This window comes from Gadus chalcogrammus, chromosome 9, assembly GCF_026213295.1.
Source record: "Gadus chalcogrammus isolate NIFS_2021 chromosome 9, NIFS_Gcha_1.0, whole genome shotgun sequence".
Taxonomy (NCBI): Eukaryota; Metazoa; Chordata; class Actinopteri; order Gadiformes; family Gadidae; genus Gadus; species Gadus chalcogrammus.
The window spans coordinates 16,219,059-16,235,688 of record NC_079420.1 but is presented as its reverse complement, the minus strand read 5'-3'; the positions used below and the strand labels follow the sequence as shown (position 1 = coordinate 16,235,688).

At 42.1% G+C, this 16,630-nt stretch overlaps 1 protein-coding gene across 5 annotated transcripts in view; it reads right to left on the bottom strand.

The window, feature by feature from the left end:
* The window catches only part of ppfibp2b (PPFIA binding protein 2b), a 52,252-nt gene extending 37,932 nt beyond the window's left edge, over positions 1-14,320 (bottom strand). For 3 of the 5 annotated variants that reach the window (XM_056598081.1, XM_056598084.1, XM_056598085.1), the window contains exons 1-3: positions 14,105-14,319; positions 3,732-3,836; positions 724-932 (exon numbers count right to left, since the gene is read on the bottom strand). In XM_056598081.1, the coding sequence (XP_056454056.1) occupies positions 724-932; positions 3,732-3,813 (291 nt within the window). In that variant the 5' untranslated portion in view covers positions 3,814-3,836; positions 14,105-14,319. Of the gene's footprint in view, positions 1-723; positions 933-3,731; positions 3,837-14,104 lie in introns of all 5 variants that reach the window. The other 2 variants (XM_056598083.1, XM_056598086.1) reach the window with 2 other exon arrangements.
* Positions 14,321-16,630: the final 2,310 nt, after the last annotated feature.

Sequence of the window (16,630 nt, the reverse complement as noted above, 5' to 3'; positions counted from 1 at the left end):
GATAACATAAGACAGATAATATATCTTAATATATAATAACCTCATGATAATATTATGTCAAAATAACGCAAGCATAACTGGCCAACCTGCTTCATCTTGTGCAAGTGAACGCTGCTTGTATAAAGACGCATACTGTTTATAGCACAGTGCAATAATCCATCTCTGGTGTGTACGCAGAATTAGTGGATGCATCGTGTGTGGTTGTGTGTGTGTGTGTCTGTGGTTGTGAGTAGGTTTGTGCGTGCGTGTGTGTGTGTGTCTGTGTCTGTGTGGCTGTGTGTGTGTGTGTGTGTGTGTGTGTGTGTGTGTGTGTGTGTGTGTTCCAGCTGTGCCTGGTTTAGATTCAAACCCTCAGACGTAACATTAAGAGCCTTCACATTAACAGACTTCACGCTGTTTTACTGGGAGAACCCATCTACGCCCGTGCACCGTTCGCCTCACACACTAATAGACGGCTCAAAGACACTAATAGACTCTAAGACATTCAGCAGATGCCAAAGCAACACTATAGCGGTTTGTGGAAGAGCCCGGGGCTTGTCTGGGGGAGGATTCTGCTCATCCTTGATGCGTCACGAATAGATACTATACAAAACCAAACATCCTCGCAGCGCCTTGTATGCAGACAACCCCACAGAGACACAACGTACAGCGCTTCATGGGACCGCATGCTGCAAAGAGTAGAGTAAGAGAGTGAGAGTAGGAGTAAGGTATGGGGTCACTCACGTCTCGGCACTGCAGCCAGTCCAGAAGGGCCCGGGCCGTCTCCTCAGGCAGCTGGCAGCGCAGGCCCTCCCGGTCCCCCTGGCTGGGCTGCAGGTCCAGGGACAGCCGCAGCTCCTCGGCCAGCTGGACCACCTGCAGCGGGCCGCAGCTGACCGGGGAGCCCAGGTCGTACACACCGCTGGAGAGCTCGGTGGCAGAGGCACGGGAACCTGGAGGAGAGGGGGGGGGGGGGTGGAGAGAGGAAGAGACACAGTGTCAGCAGCAGGGAGAGTACACCAGATAGAGGGGGAGAGTGAATTGATTTTGAAGAGCTAAAGCACTTTAGAGCATGTGACGCTCTAATGCAAATTAAGGTTTTAAAAATGTGTTTTTAAGTCATCTATTAAATATACGAGTATCCACAAGCAACTTCATCAGTAAGGAGCAAATAATCCTAGCTGAGTGTCTACCCACAATGTGACAATGTGTATCCTGGCTCATTTCATTTTCGCTTTCTCACACACAGGCCTGCACACACGCATTCCTTTTGAGGAATTTGTGCACAATGATTGAGGAACCCTCAATCATTGTACGCTGTATCAAGGCCAACATTTAATGAACAGCAAATGATGGAAGAAAAGCATAATTATATTCTTTGTTTAATGCCCTAGAAGGAGTGAATATTCCAACAGGCCTGCATAACAACAGAAATAAATGAGACAAGAGCAGCAAGCCTTTTAAGAGGGGAAAATAATTATATAAATAAACAGCAAAAAAAAAACACTAATTATATAAATTGTTATGTAGCCAGTTGTACACGTTGTTCATTTTAAATGTTGGGGTTTGTATGAACTTTATGAGAATGTAGATCATCAACTAAGTTAAATCAATTTAAACTTGCTATTTAATTAATTGAATTAAGGTCAATGTTTCAACTTATTAAAATGTGTATGAAGCTTGAGTGTGTTAATTGACCTAATGAAACCGTCAATCATCATGTCTCCTAAGACATGTCCAACGACCCACCCTAACCCTAACCCTAACCTACACGATGGTCTACCAACAAACTTTGGATGAGTGAATTAGCTCAATGAGTCAATGATGTTAAGGAGTATTGCTGATGAAGAAAACACAGACATGTAGCAGGATCAATCATTGACTCACAGATAAACAGAGATCAATCAGTCAGGTACTATTTCATCCCCGGGGTCAGTATGAGTTGACCCAACCATCACAACCTACCATATCAGTAATCATATTACATTTCCATCATTAGACAAGGGAACATCTCTCAGGTGCAATAATCTATCATAATCTATTCCATCACACCTCCGACAACAAACTACAATATGTGGAATGAAATGAATTTTTTTTTATTTCACTGCTTCTCCTTTAAAGGGACACTGTGTAACATTTTAGGTCATTTATTACCTCAAATCAACGCATTCATTCATAAATAAGTCCTCATTGGTGTAAAATTATCTCTGCCAAAAATCGCACTTATCCTCCTGAGCGAAGAATAATTAATATGTAGTTACATAGGACGGGTAAGCTTCATGGAGGCTTCCATGTTCTTCCGGTCTGTGAACTGCCGAGAGGGACAAAAAGCCCTACGTGGTACAGGAAATGCAAACGCGTTTTCACTCTGAGCCAGCTTGAATGATGACTGAAATAATTCACTATCTTGCTCGAGGAGTAATTACTCATACATCATTAGCTTACATTAATGATTCACTGCAGTTTGAAATTTGTTTGAAATAACGAACCTCATCATCACTCGAATGACTCGATGAGGTAGTATTGGATGTCATGACACATCTTCTTGGCACATACTGCCCACCGTAGTTTTTGAACAAGCGAGCACTATTAGTTTGAATGCAATATACAATTGTACCAATAGTTGGGAGTAATTTTTACACAGTGTCCCTTTAATGTTCCTGTTCTATTTCCCAGCTGTTATATGTTTGAAGCACGCCACTAGATGGCAGTACTCCAGCATATTCTGTTCTCTATAATATCCAGAGTGTGGACCAGATCGGGGATTAAACATCATTTTGAAATGCAATTTGAAAAACATATCAGATTACCTCAGATAAGTGGTTGAACTTTTCTTGTTGGCCATTCTCTAATTATGAATCTAATGGGATTTGTAATGCACTTATATTTCTGGCTGCTGAAAAGGAGCATCAACTCGATGAACTAGATGAGGTCACACATGTTCTGCATCAAGAGCATATTTACGAGGGATAAACCGGTTTTCACTATAAAATAAAGACAGTTGTGAAGAAGCAATTGCCAGTTATTGAAGGGAAACTAACTGTCACTCTCCATTTCATTCCAAGTGTTTATCTGATTGGAGACTCTGGTGTTATTGGCTCATGAGATTGTTTTTCCTTGGCAAACACACACACACACACACACACGCATACACAAACACACACACACGTCTGTTAGTTGGCCACATTAAACATTAACACCTCATTAGTCAAATCATGTTGGCAATGGCTGAGTTAACTGGAGGATACTACCCCCGCAATGCAAACCCAAATACGCACACACACACACACACACACACACACACACACACACACACACACACACACACACACACACACACACACACACACACACACACACACACACACACACACACACACACACACACACACACACAGCCCAAAACATGTCACCCAGCCTTTAACCAACGCTTGACTCTAATTTGCTCATGTTGTTTTCCCCATCGCACATGCACAGACACATACACACAAACACAAAGACACATTGAAAATGGTAAAACAAGGAAACCCGCCCTGCCAACCCACACGTCAATGTGGTATATTTATTCATCCCAAGGAGACAACAGCCCACGCCCCATACACACACACACACACACACACACACACACACACACACACACACACACACACACACACACACACACACACACACACACACACACACACACACACACACACACACACACACACACACACACCACACCTGTGAGGTTGTCCCTCCTACATCCTTACCTGCGATGATACCATCCATCTGCTCCAGGGCCGCCTCTAGCATGTGACTGGCCTCTGACTCCATGGCGATGGATCCAAGCATCAGACCTCCACTCCTAATGTGTCCTACAGAATGGCGGAAACACCACAAGTACATTTCTGGGCTTCATGTCACACAAACACAAACACACACACACACACATACACATTCACACACACTTACAGTAGACGTTGTCCTACTCATCACGACACAGAGCTGAACAACACAATGATGTGCCTTAATGCGACTGTAATCAGTCGTGCTTCACTGACGTGCACACACACTGCTCACTCAGATCCATCATGGCCAGACACTAAGTTATTCCACAGCAGGTGGCAGGGACATTTTGAAACTTAACAATATTTTTCTAACAGAGCATCCTCCAGACATGTTTAGAAAAGTTCTTATCGATGTACAGTCACAGACACTGAAATGTATAGGATGCCATATTTTCATTATTTGTTCACATTGAGAGGAGACAGGATGGTGGCAACTTAAATGTCTTTATTACTCTTGATAGTATTGTAACCTTGTTTACTGTGGTTTGATTTGTAACTTGACGTTTGGATACATAACTGATGTCAGCAGTTCATATGGAGGGCAGATTATGACCTAATTTATGTAATAAGCTTTGACCTGGGTGGTTGACCTTTCGAGCAAGTGGCATTTTCCTTGGGTAAGAGATATGACTCGCTCACATACACAAACACACACACACACACACACACACACAAAACACACACCATCTTTGTCGTCATGGCCTCACCTATCTGCCCCCGTTGTAGCTCCTCCTTCTCCCCCCTCAAGGAATTATAATGTGGGTGAAATCCTCCCACCCCCCCACCTCACCCCCTACTGCTGTCACCCTTGATCATGGCTGTGCTAATCTCCCATATTCTGTCATCCCTACTGGAAGCCCCGGCTGCCAGCCTGACTCACAGAGAGAGGACTGTGACATGCAGGCGCTAAAGTCAAGAGGACAGTGATATAATGTACCGATGCAACAGCCTCCAGGAACATAAACACAAGCACACCCCCGCAAACCCACACATCCCCCCTCCCAAACACACCCACATTCAGACCCGCTCAAAGACACAATCTGCACACACATACACTAGGGGTGTGTAACGATACATCGATGTAGATCGATACATCGATTGATTGGCGAACGATCCAGCTGCATCGATGCAACGCCCAAACATCGATGCATATCGCTGTATTACACGCTTTTATTATTATATATCTCCTTTCGCGGGTGTTTCTGCGCAAAGCGCCAAGCCGCTCGTATCCATTCGCCGGTTAAGCAACAGCGAGCACATGTGCGAGTGCGAGGATGTCTAGTTTCGTTTTGTGTTGCCAGATTGGGCATACGTCCCGTTTTTCCAGCCTAACGTGATTAATTTTTCAGCCAAATCGGGCTGAAAAATGTGCCCAATCTGGCAACACGGACGGCTTATCTTTACAGCCAAGATGATTTCGAGGGATGTTTTGTTTTTAGAAGAAAACTATCCACACAGATCGGTTGGGAATGGTCTACGTTCAAAATGAAAGATCATTACAGGCTCTTTAATTTAAGCCATAAAAAACCTTTGGCACTTAAATGCAATTATGTGGCACTTTATTATTTGTATTAAAAATTGATTGTTTTTGTTTTAAATATCCGGAAGAGCAAATAAAATGATGAAATTATAATTAAGTTGATGTGAGTTGATGTGATTGTAAGAGGTTTTGTTAAATGGGCATATGATATCGTCTCATATCGATCGCATGCCCCTGAATCAAATCGTATCGTATCGTATCGCGGCAGACTTTTGATATCGGCAAATATCGTATCGTTGTCCAATGAATCGATATAATATCGTATCGTGATGAAACCAGAGATTTACACCCCTACATGCACACAACCACAAACACACTCAGCCCCCCCCAGACTCGTTCATGTACAGAGCCTAAAAACACACACGCATGCAGCCACACATACACACACGCACACACAAATATATACACACAGAGGACACTCATGCTTGCGTTTTATCAGCTAGTTAAATACAGTGTTTGCAGTCAGGAGTTAGTTTTAATTAATAACACAGAAGATTGGGCATGGCCCTCCTCAATTACATGTATAAATATACCATCCAAAATATCATATATTTCAGAGTACACACACACAAATGCACACGCACCCGCACACACACACACACACACACACACACACACACACACACACACACACACACACACACACACACACACACACACACTCACTCCCCACAGAGTATCCTAATGCACATTGTCATTAATGGCTCTTTCCCGGAGAAAGAAAATCTCAAAGGCAGACGCAGGCGATTTTCCCTGCAGAGCTGAAGAGGAAGTGCATGTTCCCACTAAGCTGCCGTCGGGGCAGTTGTGTTGGTCGGTTTTTGCATGTGTCACATCATGCAATGCATGCTGGGTGTCATGTGTATGCACACATGCTTGACCGCCACATCTTGACTGCCCTGACTTGTATGCGTGTGCACTGTGTCTGTACATATAGTACTGTGTAATGGGCATACGTGCCTCTGCATCACTGTGTCTTAATGTGAAAATTCTCAAGAACACCCCAAGTATTTCCCCGTTTATGCATTCAACCCTTTCCAGGAGCCTACACACAATAACCAAAGGTAACACCCTGGTGTGCATTCATTGGAGTGTCGTGATGTTTTGCGTGCATGCGGGCATACGTATGCATCTCTACAATACTTAAAATACCTAGGCATCTCCATTGTTAATTGTGAATGGGTCTATGTTTGGAGGAAGAGGGGAGAGCCCTATTCAGCCTACATGACAAACTGACTCTGTTCCACCACACAGAGGAAAACTTAACAAAGCTTGCTGTAGTGTTTATGGATTTGGGTGTGTCAGAGTGTGGAGACAAGAGTAAGAGGAGGGAGAAGGAGAGAGAAAGAGAGAGAGAGCGATAGAGCGATATCTTAAAGTAAATAAAAACGATGGGTTTTGCCAATAAACATGTATACTCCCTCCTGAATAACATCGCAGTCGAGTTTAGCTCAGTGTAAGTTGCTTTGGATAATAGCACCTGCTAAATGACTAAATAGTAGGCTGAATAGTATTATGTAAAGCTAAAGAACAGATGACCTGATATTTGTGTCTAGTCTGTCCCTCAGCATGCATGTTAAGACCCTCCTGATTAGGGATTAGTGGTTTTCTAAAGTCCAGAGGGTGTACACTGACTCAAAAGACATGTGGGGAAGATTGAAGATAACTCCCTTTGTCTCCAAACAACATTTTGCATTGTAGAATGACACAGCAGCACACGCGGTACCTTCCATGCAATAGTTAAGTGCTTGTGCAACACACCCTTTCCGAGAGTTAACAAAATTCACGAAAGCTAGTATAAAATACATTTTTGAAGATTTCTAATGATGATTGTTACAGCAAGTTTGTGTTCTGAATGGTTTTCTGTGTATGCGTATTTCTATGTGTGTGATAGCATGTGTGTGCGAGAGTTTCCCAGTCAAGGATCGGTCAATCTCTTCATTATCTCCAACACGGTGTGTCAGTCTGTGTCATACACATAGCTCTGCGTGGATAAGGCTGAACAACAGTAGGCTGAACACTAAAGCTGACATTAGAACCATTGTCAGCTGCTCCAGACTATTAACTGAGGCCATCATTTCTGTCTTTCTTTACCCTAACTGGGTTTTGTTATAGGTTTGTCTTGGTTATCTGTGAGATTATTAAAGAGAGCTCATGATAAACAAGGTTAAATAGTTCACATGCAAAGCTCAAACAATGGTGGTAAGAATTCCCCTGAATAAACTGTTTGAATCAATTTAATTAATACTTCTTGAATTACAAAATTATTTGTACATCAAATATATTTCAGTACATCAGCATAACTTATTTTGAATATTCATTTTGTTTTCATACTGCAATCTTCCAGACAACATTGAGATGGCACTGTGGTCGAACAGGTAAGATAGGCATGTTTCGAAGGACTGAAATACAGGCAAGAAAAACTTGTTTGTCAAACGGCTCCACAATGTTTGACTTGTTCCTGCCAGCTCTGTTCATTTAATTGACAGCACTTCTTGTGCCTCTCCCGAAGCAAGGTGGACACTCCTGCTTTACGTTGCCTTCGCCAACAAGAGTATTTTGCTAGCTGATAAAACGTTGTGAGTTAGGTAAGCTTCTCACTAAAGACCCTTTAAATCCATCACCCTGCACATCAAGCACATTTCTCTCATGGATACAAAAAGCCCCCCCCCCCCCCCCCCACCCACCACCACCACCAACACCACCTTGCTGTGATAGCTAAATGCTAGAATGCAGCTACAGCAAATACTCTGAAGTGTCCGTCGTAGGCAAAGGTAGAGTCAGAAACTGACTTTCTGCTGTGTGCTGCCATTTTCTACATTCCCCTGGCTCTGTTCTTCAATGCTTTGTGTTCTTACAGGATCCGCTTGAAGACTTTTGTGTTATCCTATTTAAATCTCCACAGCTGTAAATCATTCTTGCTTATGTGTTTTGTGAAAATGTTCTCAGCGTGGAACAGTCCAACTGGAGAAAACAGCTGATCCTGTGTCATTTGAGACACGCCTATCTGTGGCGCTGCTGATAATCAAGGAAGCATCAGGAACATGTTCAGGCAACAACATCAAACGTGTGTTTTGTTTTAATCCACAGGTGTTATAACTCTAACTTTTTTTTTATTGGTTAGAAAAAAGTGTGTTAAAAAATATAACCAGCTCTATATAGCACATAATGGGAACCTGAATTTATGAATTGGTTGGAGTCATGGAATAAACAGGTCACGGCTTAATGCTTCCTTATGTCAAAACTACAAGACTAATCTAACGCTCCAACTTCATATTCATCTTCTAACTGATACAAAAAACACTATGATAGAAGTATCTTATTAAATCCAGTTGATATTTTATTCCAGGTAAATTGTTCTGCTTTTATAGTTGTTTTTGAACACCTTTTGTATTAGCTGTGACTGACATTCCTGAAATTTCCAAATGGCAATATAGTGATGTTATTGCAACAGCGACAGGCTAGGCAGCAGAAAGTCTCACTAATGGAAACAACTAGGAAGGGCTCCTTGTTGTCCGACAACACCAAGCATTAACTCCATCATCCTGACCGCACACAATGACATTACTCACCATCAGACAGAATAACAGTAATTACAATAGGGAGGGGAGAGGAAGTAGGAGAACAATATTATGCTGTATTTCTAGCACTTTTGTAAGCTTATTTTTTGTAGTCGCCTCATCATTTGTTGTTATATGGTGTACGGCAGGTAAGCACACGTTTTGGTTTGATTGATCCATTGATAAAGGGCATCTGATGATCAGACTCAAACCAGGTTATCATCACTTCAAATCAAGTTGGCAAACCGGATGCATGCTGTTCAATTTTGCCATACAATGAGTTCTGCCCTTAACTGAAGCCAAAAACCCCTACACTACTATGAATATGACACATTACTTCTATTACTATTACTAATTTTGTTATAAATCCTGCAACTGCAACTACTACCACCACCACCACCATCAATACTATCCACCCCATTTACATCTCAAAAACACTACAGGTCTAAAGTTCAGTTCACACAGTGAATCAAAGGGAGCTTTGTAATCAATAACATGGGAACAGATTAGGGTCAGTTTTGGATTCTCACAAAGTTAGTCATTGAGTGAATCTTCTTGTCAAACATCTACAAATTACGTTTTTCCTGCTTTTTCAAAACAGGAGTCCTTGACACTAAACCGCCCCACCGAAACCTGGAGAAGGGCTTCTAGTCAGATAGGTCTGTGAGAACAAGAAATACCAGAATGCATGCAAACGAGCAGAGAAAAGTGCCTACACACACATATATCCACACACACACACACACACACACACACACACACACACACACACACACACACACACACACACACACACACACACACACACACACACACACACACACACACACACACACACACACACACACGGTTGTGTGAGTTTGCTGTTCCTCTTCATTTGGCTTAGGCTGGGCCTGTTTGGATTAGTGTCACCCGGCCAGACTAAAGCCTCACAGGACCCCAGTCGATTGAGGTAAATAAACATCCGTGTGCACCAGAATGTCAGTGTGTCTACGTGTGTGTGTGTGTGTGTGTGTGTGTGTGTGTGTGTGTGTAGGTGTGTGTGTGTGTGTGTGTGTGTGTAGGTGTGTGTGTGTGTGTGTGTGTGTGTGTGTGTGTGTGTGTGTGTGTGTGTGTGTGTGTGTGTGTGTGTGTGTGTGTGTGTGTGGAGAAACAGGGTGGGAAGGTCTCAAAGCAGGCTCAGAGGAAACACCAGAATTTCCAAAATTACAATCAATTTGGAACTAAGATTGATTGTGACATAAAGGATCAGTGGATTATTCAAATAGTTCAGTCTTCCGCCCTATCCCTCGATTCTTAATAGTTTTTCAACTATTTGGTCTTTCATTTTACTCACCATCTTAGTTGTTAAGTTCACACAATAACATATAATTAACTAAAACATAATATTTCCATTTGATTCTTCGTAATCTCTGTCTTTGTGGTCCATCAACAGGAGTTGTTGTCCATCTGTGACCTCAGCCAAGGTCTAAGTTTATTTGATAATACATAAGGTGGCCCCACACAATATAACAGCTTTTGGTTTTTAGATATAGAGGGCTCTCTATTTCCGGGCAGAGAAAACATACGCTTACAAATAATATGTATTTTTTAATTTCCGTTGAGGTAAGATATCAAACAAACATCACATGATATGTCTGCTAAAGTAAACACTTCTCGGTAACACAACAGGAGAGAGTAAACTGTACTTAGCATTCACCATAAACCGCTTGCCAAATCCTAGTCACTCCTATTATCCTTCTATTCTTGTCAATATGTTTACCGCTTTCAATGACTGATTACACAAACGCCTCAAAATAAATCAGAAAGGTATTGAGTCATTCTGAATACAACTTCATAATGCAAATTAATCCGAGCAACCCCTACCTGTACATCCTGCACTCAGGGACAGAACATACAGTTAACGACAAGAATGTTGTCATGCCAAATTGGTGAGGGGCAAGGGGTAAATACAAAAAAAAACTATGACCCACTTCAACAGCCCTGGGTCTCGAAACCAGAAACCAGTGAGAGACTCAAACACCACCACCAGCAGGCCAGCCGAACGACATGTCAACACCACTTCATACATACACATCACACGACCTGACAATTTGAGCTAACACAGGGAGCAGCCAACTAGCTGCCAGCTTGAGGAGCAAAGCGCCAATCGGAAGCCCTGTGACGAGATGAACAACAGACCCACTTCTAAGTGGTCCCATTCTGCCACCTAGACATATCAACGTTCTGTGATGTTCCCAACCTACATCGCTATTAATAGGCTGATAAGCGACTTTGTCATCGTCTCCGTGAAGTGACGGGGTGTATGGCGAAACAGTTTGTATACGCAGCACAAACAACACAGACAACCGGCTCAACTGGAAGGGAGTCTCGAGTTACAGAGTCAAAGTATCAACCCTACAAAAAGGTATCCAGACAAGAACCCAGTCTCCTATTGCATTACTGGATAATATTTCAGATAACCATGTGTGTGTGTGGGTTTGTGTCAGTGTGTGTGTGTCTGTGTCTCAGTGTGTGGTGTGTTCATGGTGTGTGTGTGTGTGTGTGTGTGTGTGTGTGTGTGTGTGTGTCACACGCTTGCATGCATTTGTGTGTGTGTTTCTCAAGTAGAGCAGATACAAGCAAATGTCATCCAGAGGCAGGTACAGACAGATGAGTCATACACGAATACATGCATGCACAAACACGCGCGCGCGCACACACACACACACACACACACACACACACACACACACACACACACACACACACACACACACACACACACACACACACACACACACACACACACACACACACACACACACACAGAAAGAGAAACCAGTTCACATGAATGATGGACTTTGGCTAGATCCGGCTTAGATGCCATACACGTGGGGAGGACAGGGCAAAGGGATGCTGATGATGGCTAGCATTGTCTCCCCCTGTATGGTACTCAACCCTTTCTGGTTAGCCCCTTCCACTAACTGCTCGTTCTCCCTCAGCAGGTCCTTGCCTCCCCTGCCCTTGCTGTCGGCGGTGGCAGATTGCTCTGACACTTCTGGGCCACAATAGACTGCAGGGATGCTCCTCACAGGGCCCTGCATCAGGGAACGTTGCATGAGAAGAATTCTGGTGCGAGGGTATTAGTGCAGCAGGCTCTAGGTGAGATATAGATGAGCCCTTTTGACTAGAATGATGTCTTGTTTATAGGAAAGCGTTTTGATCCTAGAGCCCCAGGGGGAGACCCTTGTAAGCAAATAAGTGTGTGAACAATGGGCTGTGTTCCTCACACACTGACTGTGTGATGAGCTGTCTTCCTCACACACTGACTGTGTGCTGCAGATCTTTAAATTTGTGTGCCTGAATATAAAAAGTGTTAACATCTCAATGACGGCCGTGTTCTGCCGAAAAGGTATTTAACAATGCTTACTCTTTCCCTCCCTATATCCCTCCCTATCTCCCACTCTCTCCCACTTGCGCTCCCTCCCTCTGTCTCAAGCCATCCATCTCTCTCAATCTCTCTCCCTCTCACTCTTTCCCTCCCTCTCTCTCTCATTTGTATCATCTTGCACTCGCTCTCTCTCTTCTCTCCCCCTACAACCTTCTTCATGCTCCTTTATTTCTGCAAACTGAGTAAATCAGTCTCCCACCAAACACGCACACACAAATATACACACACACAAACACTGGATTACTATGCATTCTTTCATTTTGTCATGTCATATTCATATTTCTCCTTACCACTGCTGTTTTTATTTCTAACTCTTCTCCCTTATGTAATGGACACCCTTGCGACACCCTCTCTCTGATGTCTTTCTGCTGCCCTGACTACTTCCCCCTGGTTATCAGAAAATAGGGATTACCCTTGATTCATGCAGTAGCAGTTTCATTGTTAAGCATGAGCTCAACAGTGGTTAGTTGACAGAGCAATCATCTCAACCTTATGCCACAGGAAGAAGAAGAAGGAGAAGAAGGAGAAGAAGAAGAAGAAGAAGAAGAAGAAGAAGAAGAAGAAGAAGAAGAAGAAGAAGAAGAAGAAGAAGAAGAAGAAGAAGAAGAAGAAAATAATCCAATGTCTTTTTGCCCATGTGTGACCTATGCTCAGATGTGTCTGAGTCGAGAGCACTATGTACAAGAGACACAGGTTAACAGTATGCCCACCTGCACAATGACATGCATGCATGCATACGCACCCTCGTTACCCCTGAATATATATATATATATATAACAAAAAAACACTGCTCACACCACATGTCTCCTGCACGTCACTAGCCTGCAAACGATCTTTGTGTACTTGAGCTCTGGGCAGCACATGAACAAAAGTAATATGCATGTCAAGGGCCATGTGATCGTTCTAAAATGTCTCTCCCTCATAATGAGATTTGCAATGGAAAAGAGACACCAGCGCGTGGCGTTAAGTAGCGGGAGTCTGCAGCTCAAAGGCCTTGTTCATATGAAAGTATCCCTCAAGTAGCAGAACACACACACACACACACACACACACACACACACACACACACACACACACACACACACACACACACACACACACACACACACACACACACACACACACACACACACACACACACACACACACACACGTGTGTGATGCAGCAGATGTTTCAGCCAACGGGAGTCACATATCTGACATCATTAGCATACCCCCAGCATACCCGCTAAAACGGATGATCATCCATTTTCACAGCATGTCTCTAAAAAACTCATCAATTATCAACAATACACATGTAGTGAAAGGCCAACCATGGGCAAATAGAACATAATTTAATAGAAATAGAAAGGCTAGTGCAATTTCCTGAGGACCGCTTATTGATGAATTCAGCGTAAGTTCAGAGTGCATAGGACCTTATCTACTTGCAACATATCGATCAACATTTTTTGATATTTTTAACCCATAATAGTAGTTGAATCGTTAGTTACGACCAATTACTTCATATCGTTTATTACGCTCAGGTATTCGGAATATGACAGTGAAACACCTGTAGATCAGTCTATGCAAACCTATCCCGCGGTTTGTAGGGTTTTGTGTTAATTATATTCAGTAAGAACAACTCAATTCTACTTATAACTTTAAACAAAACAAAAAGGTGGGCTATATTAGATATTCAGTAATAAAACAGGTACATTTACGACCAGGCTTATTTGAAAGTAATAATAAAAAGAAACAGTCCCAGTCAAGGTAGGTCACTTACCTTATCTGACCTATGGGAAGATAATCCGTAACAATGCTCCAATGTTGGTGGATAAAAGCCGAACCGTACACTTATTTGAATAGCGTTAGCACAACTGCACCCGGCTAATAAAAAAATGTATGTGCGTCGTATCTCCAGCGCTCCCTCGGACGCTCCCTCGGCTCTATCGCGTGTCCTATACCCACAATGATCACCAGCCTGTAGGGGCGGGCTACCAACTTTTCTTCCCCCCTAAAGACCAAATCCTCAATGCACATTGTAAATTTAGATCACTATTATTTACGGTTTCCTGCTTAACTTGTTTCAGGAAAAACACATTGAGAAGTCACGCATTTTTTTCTTCTTTTATGCTTATACCTAAAATAGGCCTCAATCGTTTTACACTTTGTCAGACATTACAAAAGTTATACATATTTTGCAATAACATCTATATTTGTACGCTAAATTTGTTAGGCTACGTTATTATTTAATATTTCAAAGGACAACTCAACAGTGCCATCTGTTGGTAAATTATATATCCACAGAGTTTTACATGCAAGATTTGTAGTTGTTTAAAGTTTATGTTTATTGATTATTTCCTACTGATAAACAATCATGACCTCTAAAATAATAAAGGGAATATTTTTTATAGAAAAAAAAAAAAGTAAGGTCAAAGTTTTTGGTAGGCTTATAAATACGTCTCAACATTGCCATCTTTTGGACTATCAGTAAAATTCTGTATGGATATTAAGAAGCAGAATCAAATTCACAACATATGAACTAGGTAACGAGAACGAGATAATTAATTTATAGGTTGCATCTTATTTTGATTATTTTATAGGAAAAACAAAATATCCCCATCCATCCATTGCAAGCTTTTCAAAAACGGTCGTATAGCCATCATGATGGCTCAAGCACGTGTATTACTGTGCATACCGGCAAATAATTGGGATGGTTTCCTTTGAACTGTGAACGCATTTGTGATCTACAGTTTACCACAAAGTTGTTCAACTCAGCGACGAATTTCAATTAATGAAGGCAGGAGGATCCCAAGCCCCTCATGACGAGTTGGCTGGCCTAAAAACCCGCAGACCCTCTGTGGCAGAGTATAGTGTGTTGGCGGATGTGAGTCTGTTAGAATAAAAAAATACACTTCAAGGCCGCTTCTCTTCTCAGACCCTAGTTTGCCCTTTTTTCAATTGTGTAGTCCGTTTTCAGATGTTTAGACAAACCCTCTGCTATACTGTAGGCCTATTTGTTTCATAAAGGGGATTTTTTTTTTGAATTTTTGGCTTCATTGTTAAACTACACCAACATAATTCAATAGGCCTACTACATTCTTAAATAAATTATGCAAAAATTACAAAAATCTCTAATATTTGCGCAGAACATTTTTCACGCAACATACAGTAAGACACTCATTATTGCTGTCGGATTATTGTTTGTAGGGACAAATTAATGCTTATGCGAGTTTTTTTGTAGTTGTATTATGCAAGATACATATGCGTATTTTTCTTTCGAAAATGCTTACAAAAATTCTACGTTTTTGTAGCCTAATATTATTATTATTATTATTCAAAGTATACAAAGTCAATTGTAAATTAAATCTGATTTTATTCCTTAATGCCCTGCGTTTTGTGGTAATTAGCCTATTCTTACATCCTTATGAAAAAAATGATATGCAAGGCAAATCTCAGGCCTTCTTATAATAAAACCATGGGCCGACTACTTCAAAGAGAGCACACACGATGGCGCACGCACCAGATAACATATTTGCCAAAAACTCTATGGCTGCATCCGAATACCTAGTACATACTATTTCTGTCTAGTGTCTACTACTTGACCATACTACACTTGACTGTGTAGTACGGTCTACAGACATGCGTAGAATGCCTCCGAACGCCGCCGAAACTCCACCGGATGTTTGGAGATGACGTATCTCCCCCCAGATGGCGGCAAAATTTACCTGTTTTCCGTCTTGTTATCGTTGCTATTAAATAAAAAAATGTCTCTTTCTACGCGAATGTCTCTTGAAATGGATATCTCTGCTAGAAGGCGTCGTCGTCGGTCATCTCGTAGAGCGACTTACCGGCAGGTTATGTTGTATATATGTGGAAATTTGGTAAGTCATTTTTTTGGAATAATAATAATACATTTACAGTTATTTGTTACTCCGTGAAAAAGACGATTGAAGTTCATTTTTCCTTTTTTATTGAACACACACACACACACACACACGAATAAAAAGCCGCTGTTGGTGGTGTCGGGTCAGCCATCTCTTCTTCGTTTGTTACCAGACTCCGGTTGCATTGTGGGATAGCGTAGTGTGGTCCGTGGTTCACTTTGGCGGTAGTATGCATTCGGAAATGACTTCCGTACTACAGAATGCATACTACAGTATTCGGACGCGCTAGATTTTTCGCATACTACAAAATGCATACTATATAGTATGCAAGTACGAGTATTCGGATGCAGCCTATTTTACATAGACAACAAAATGTAAAGTTCCTTTCCCGGCTGACTCTCATTGGCCTACGTACACGCCCG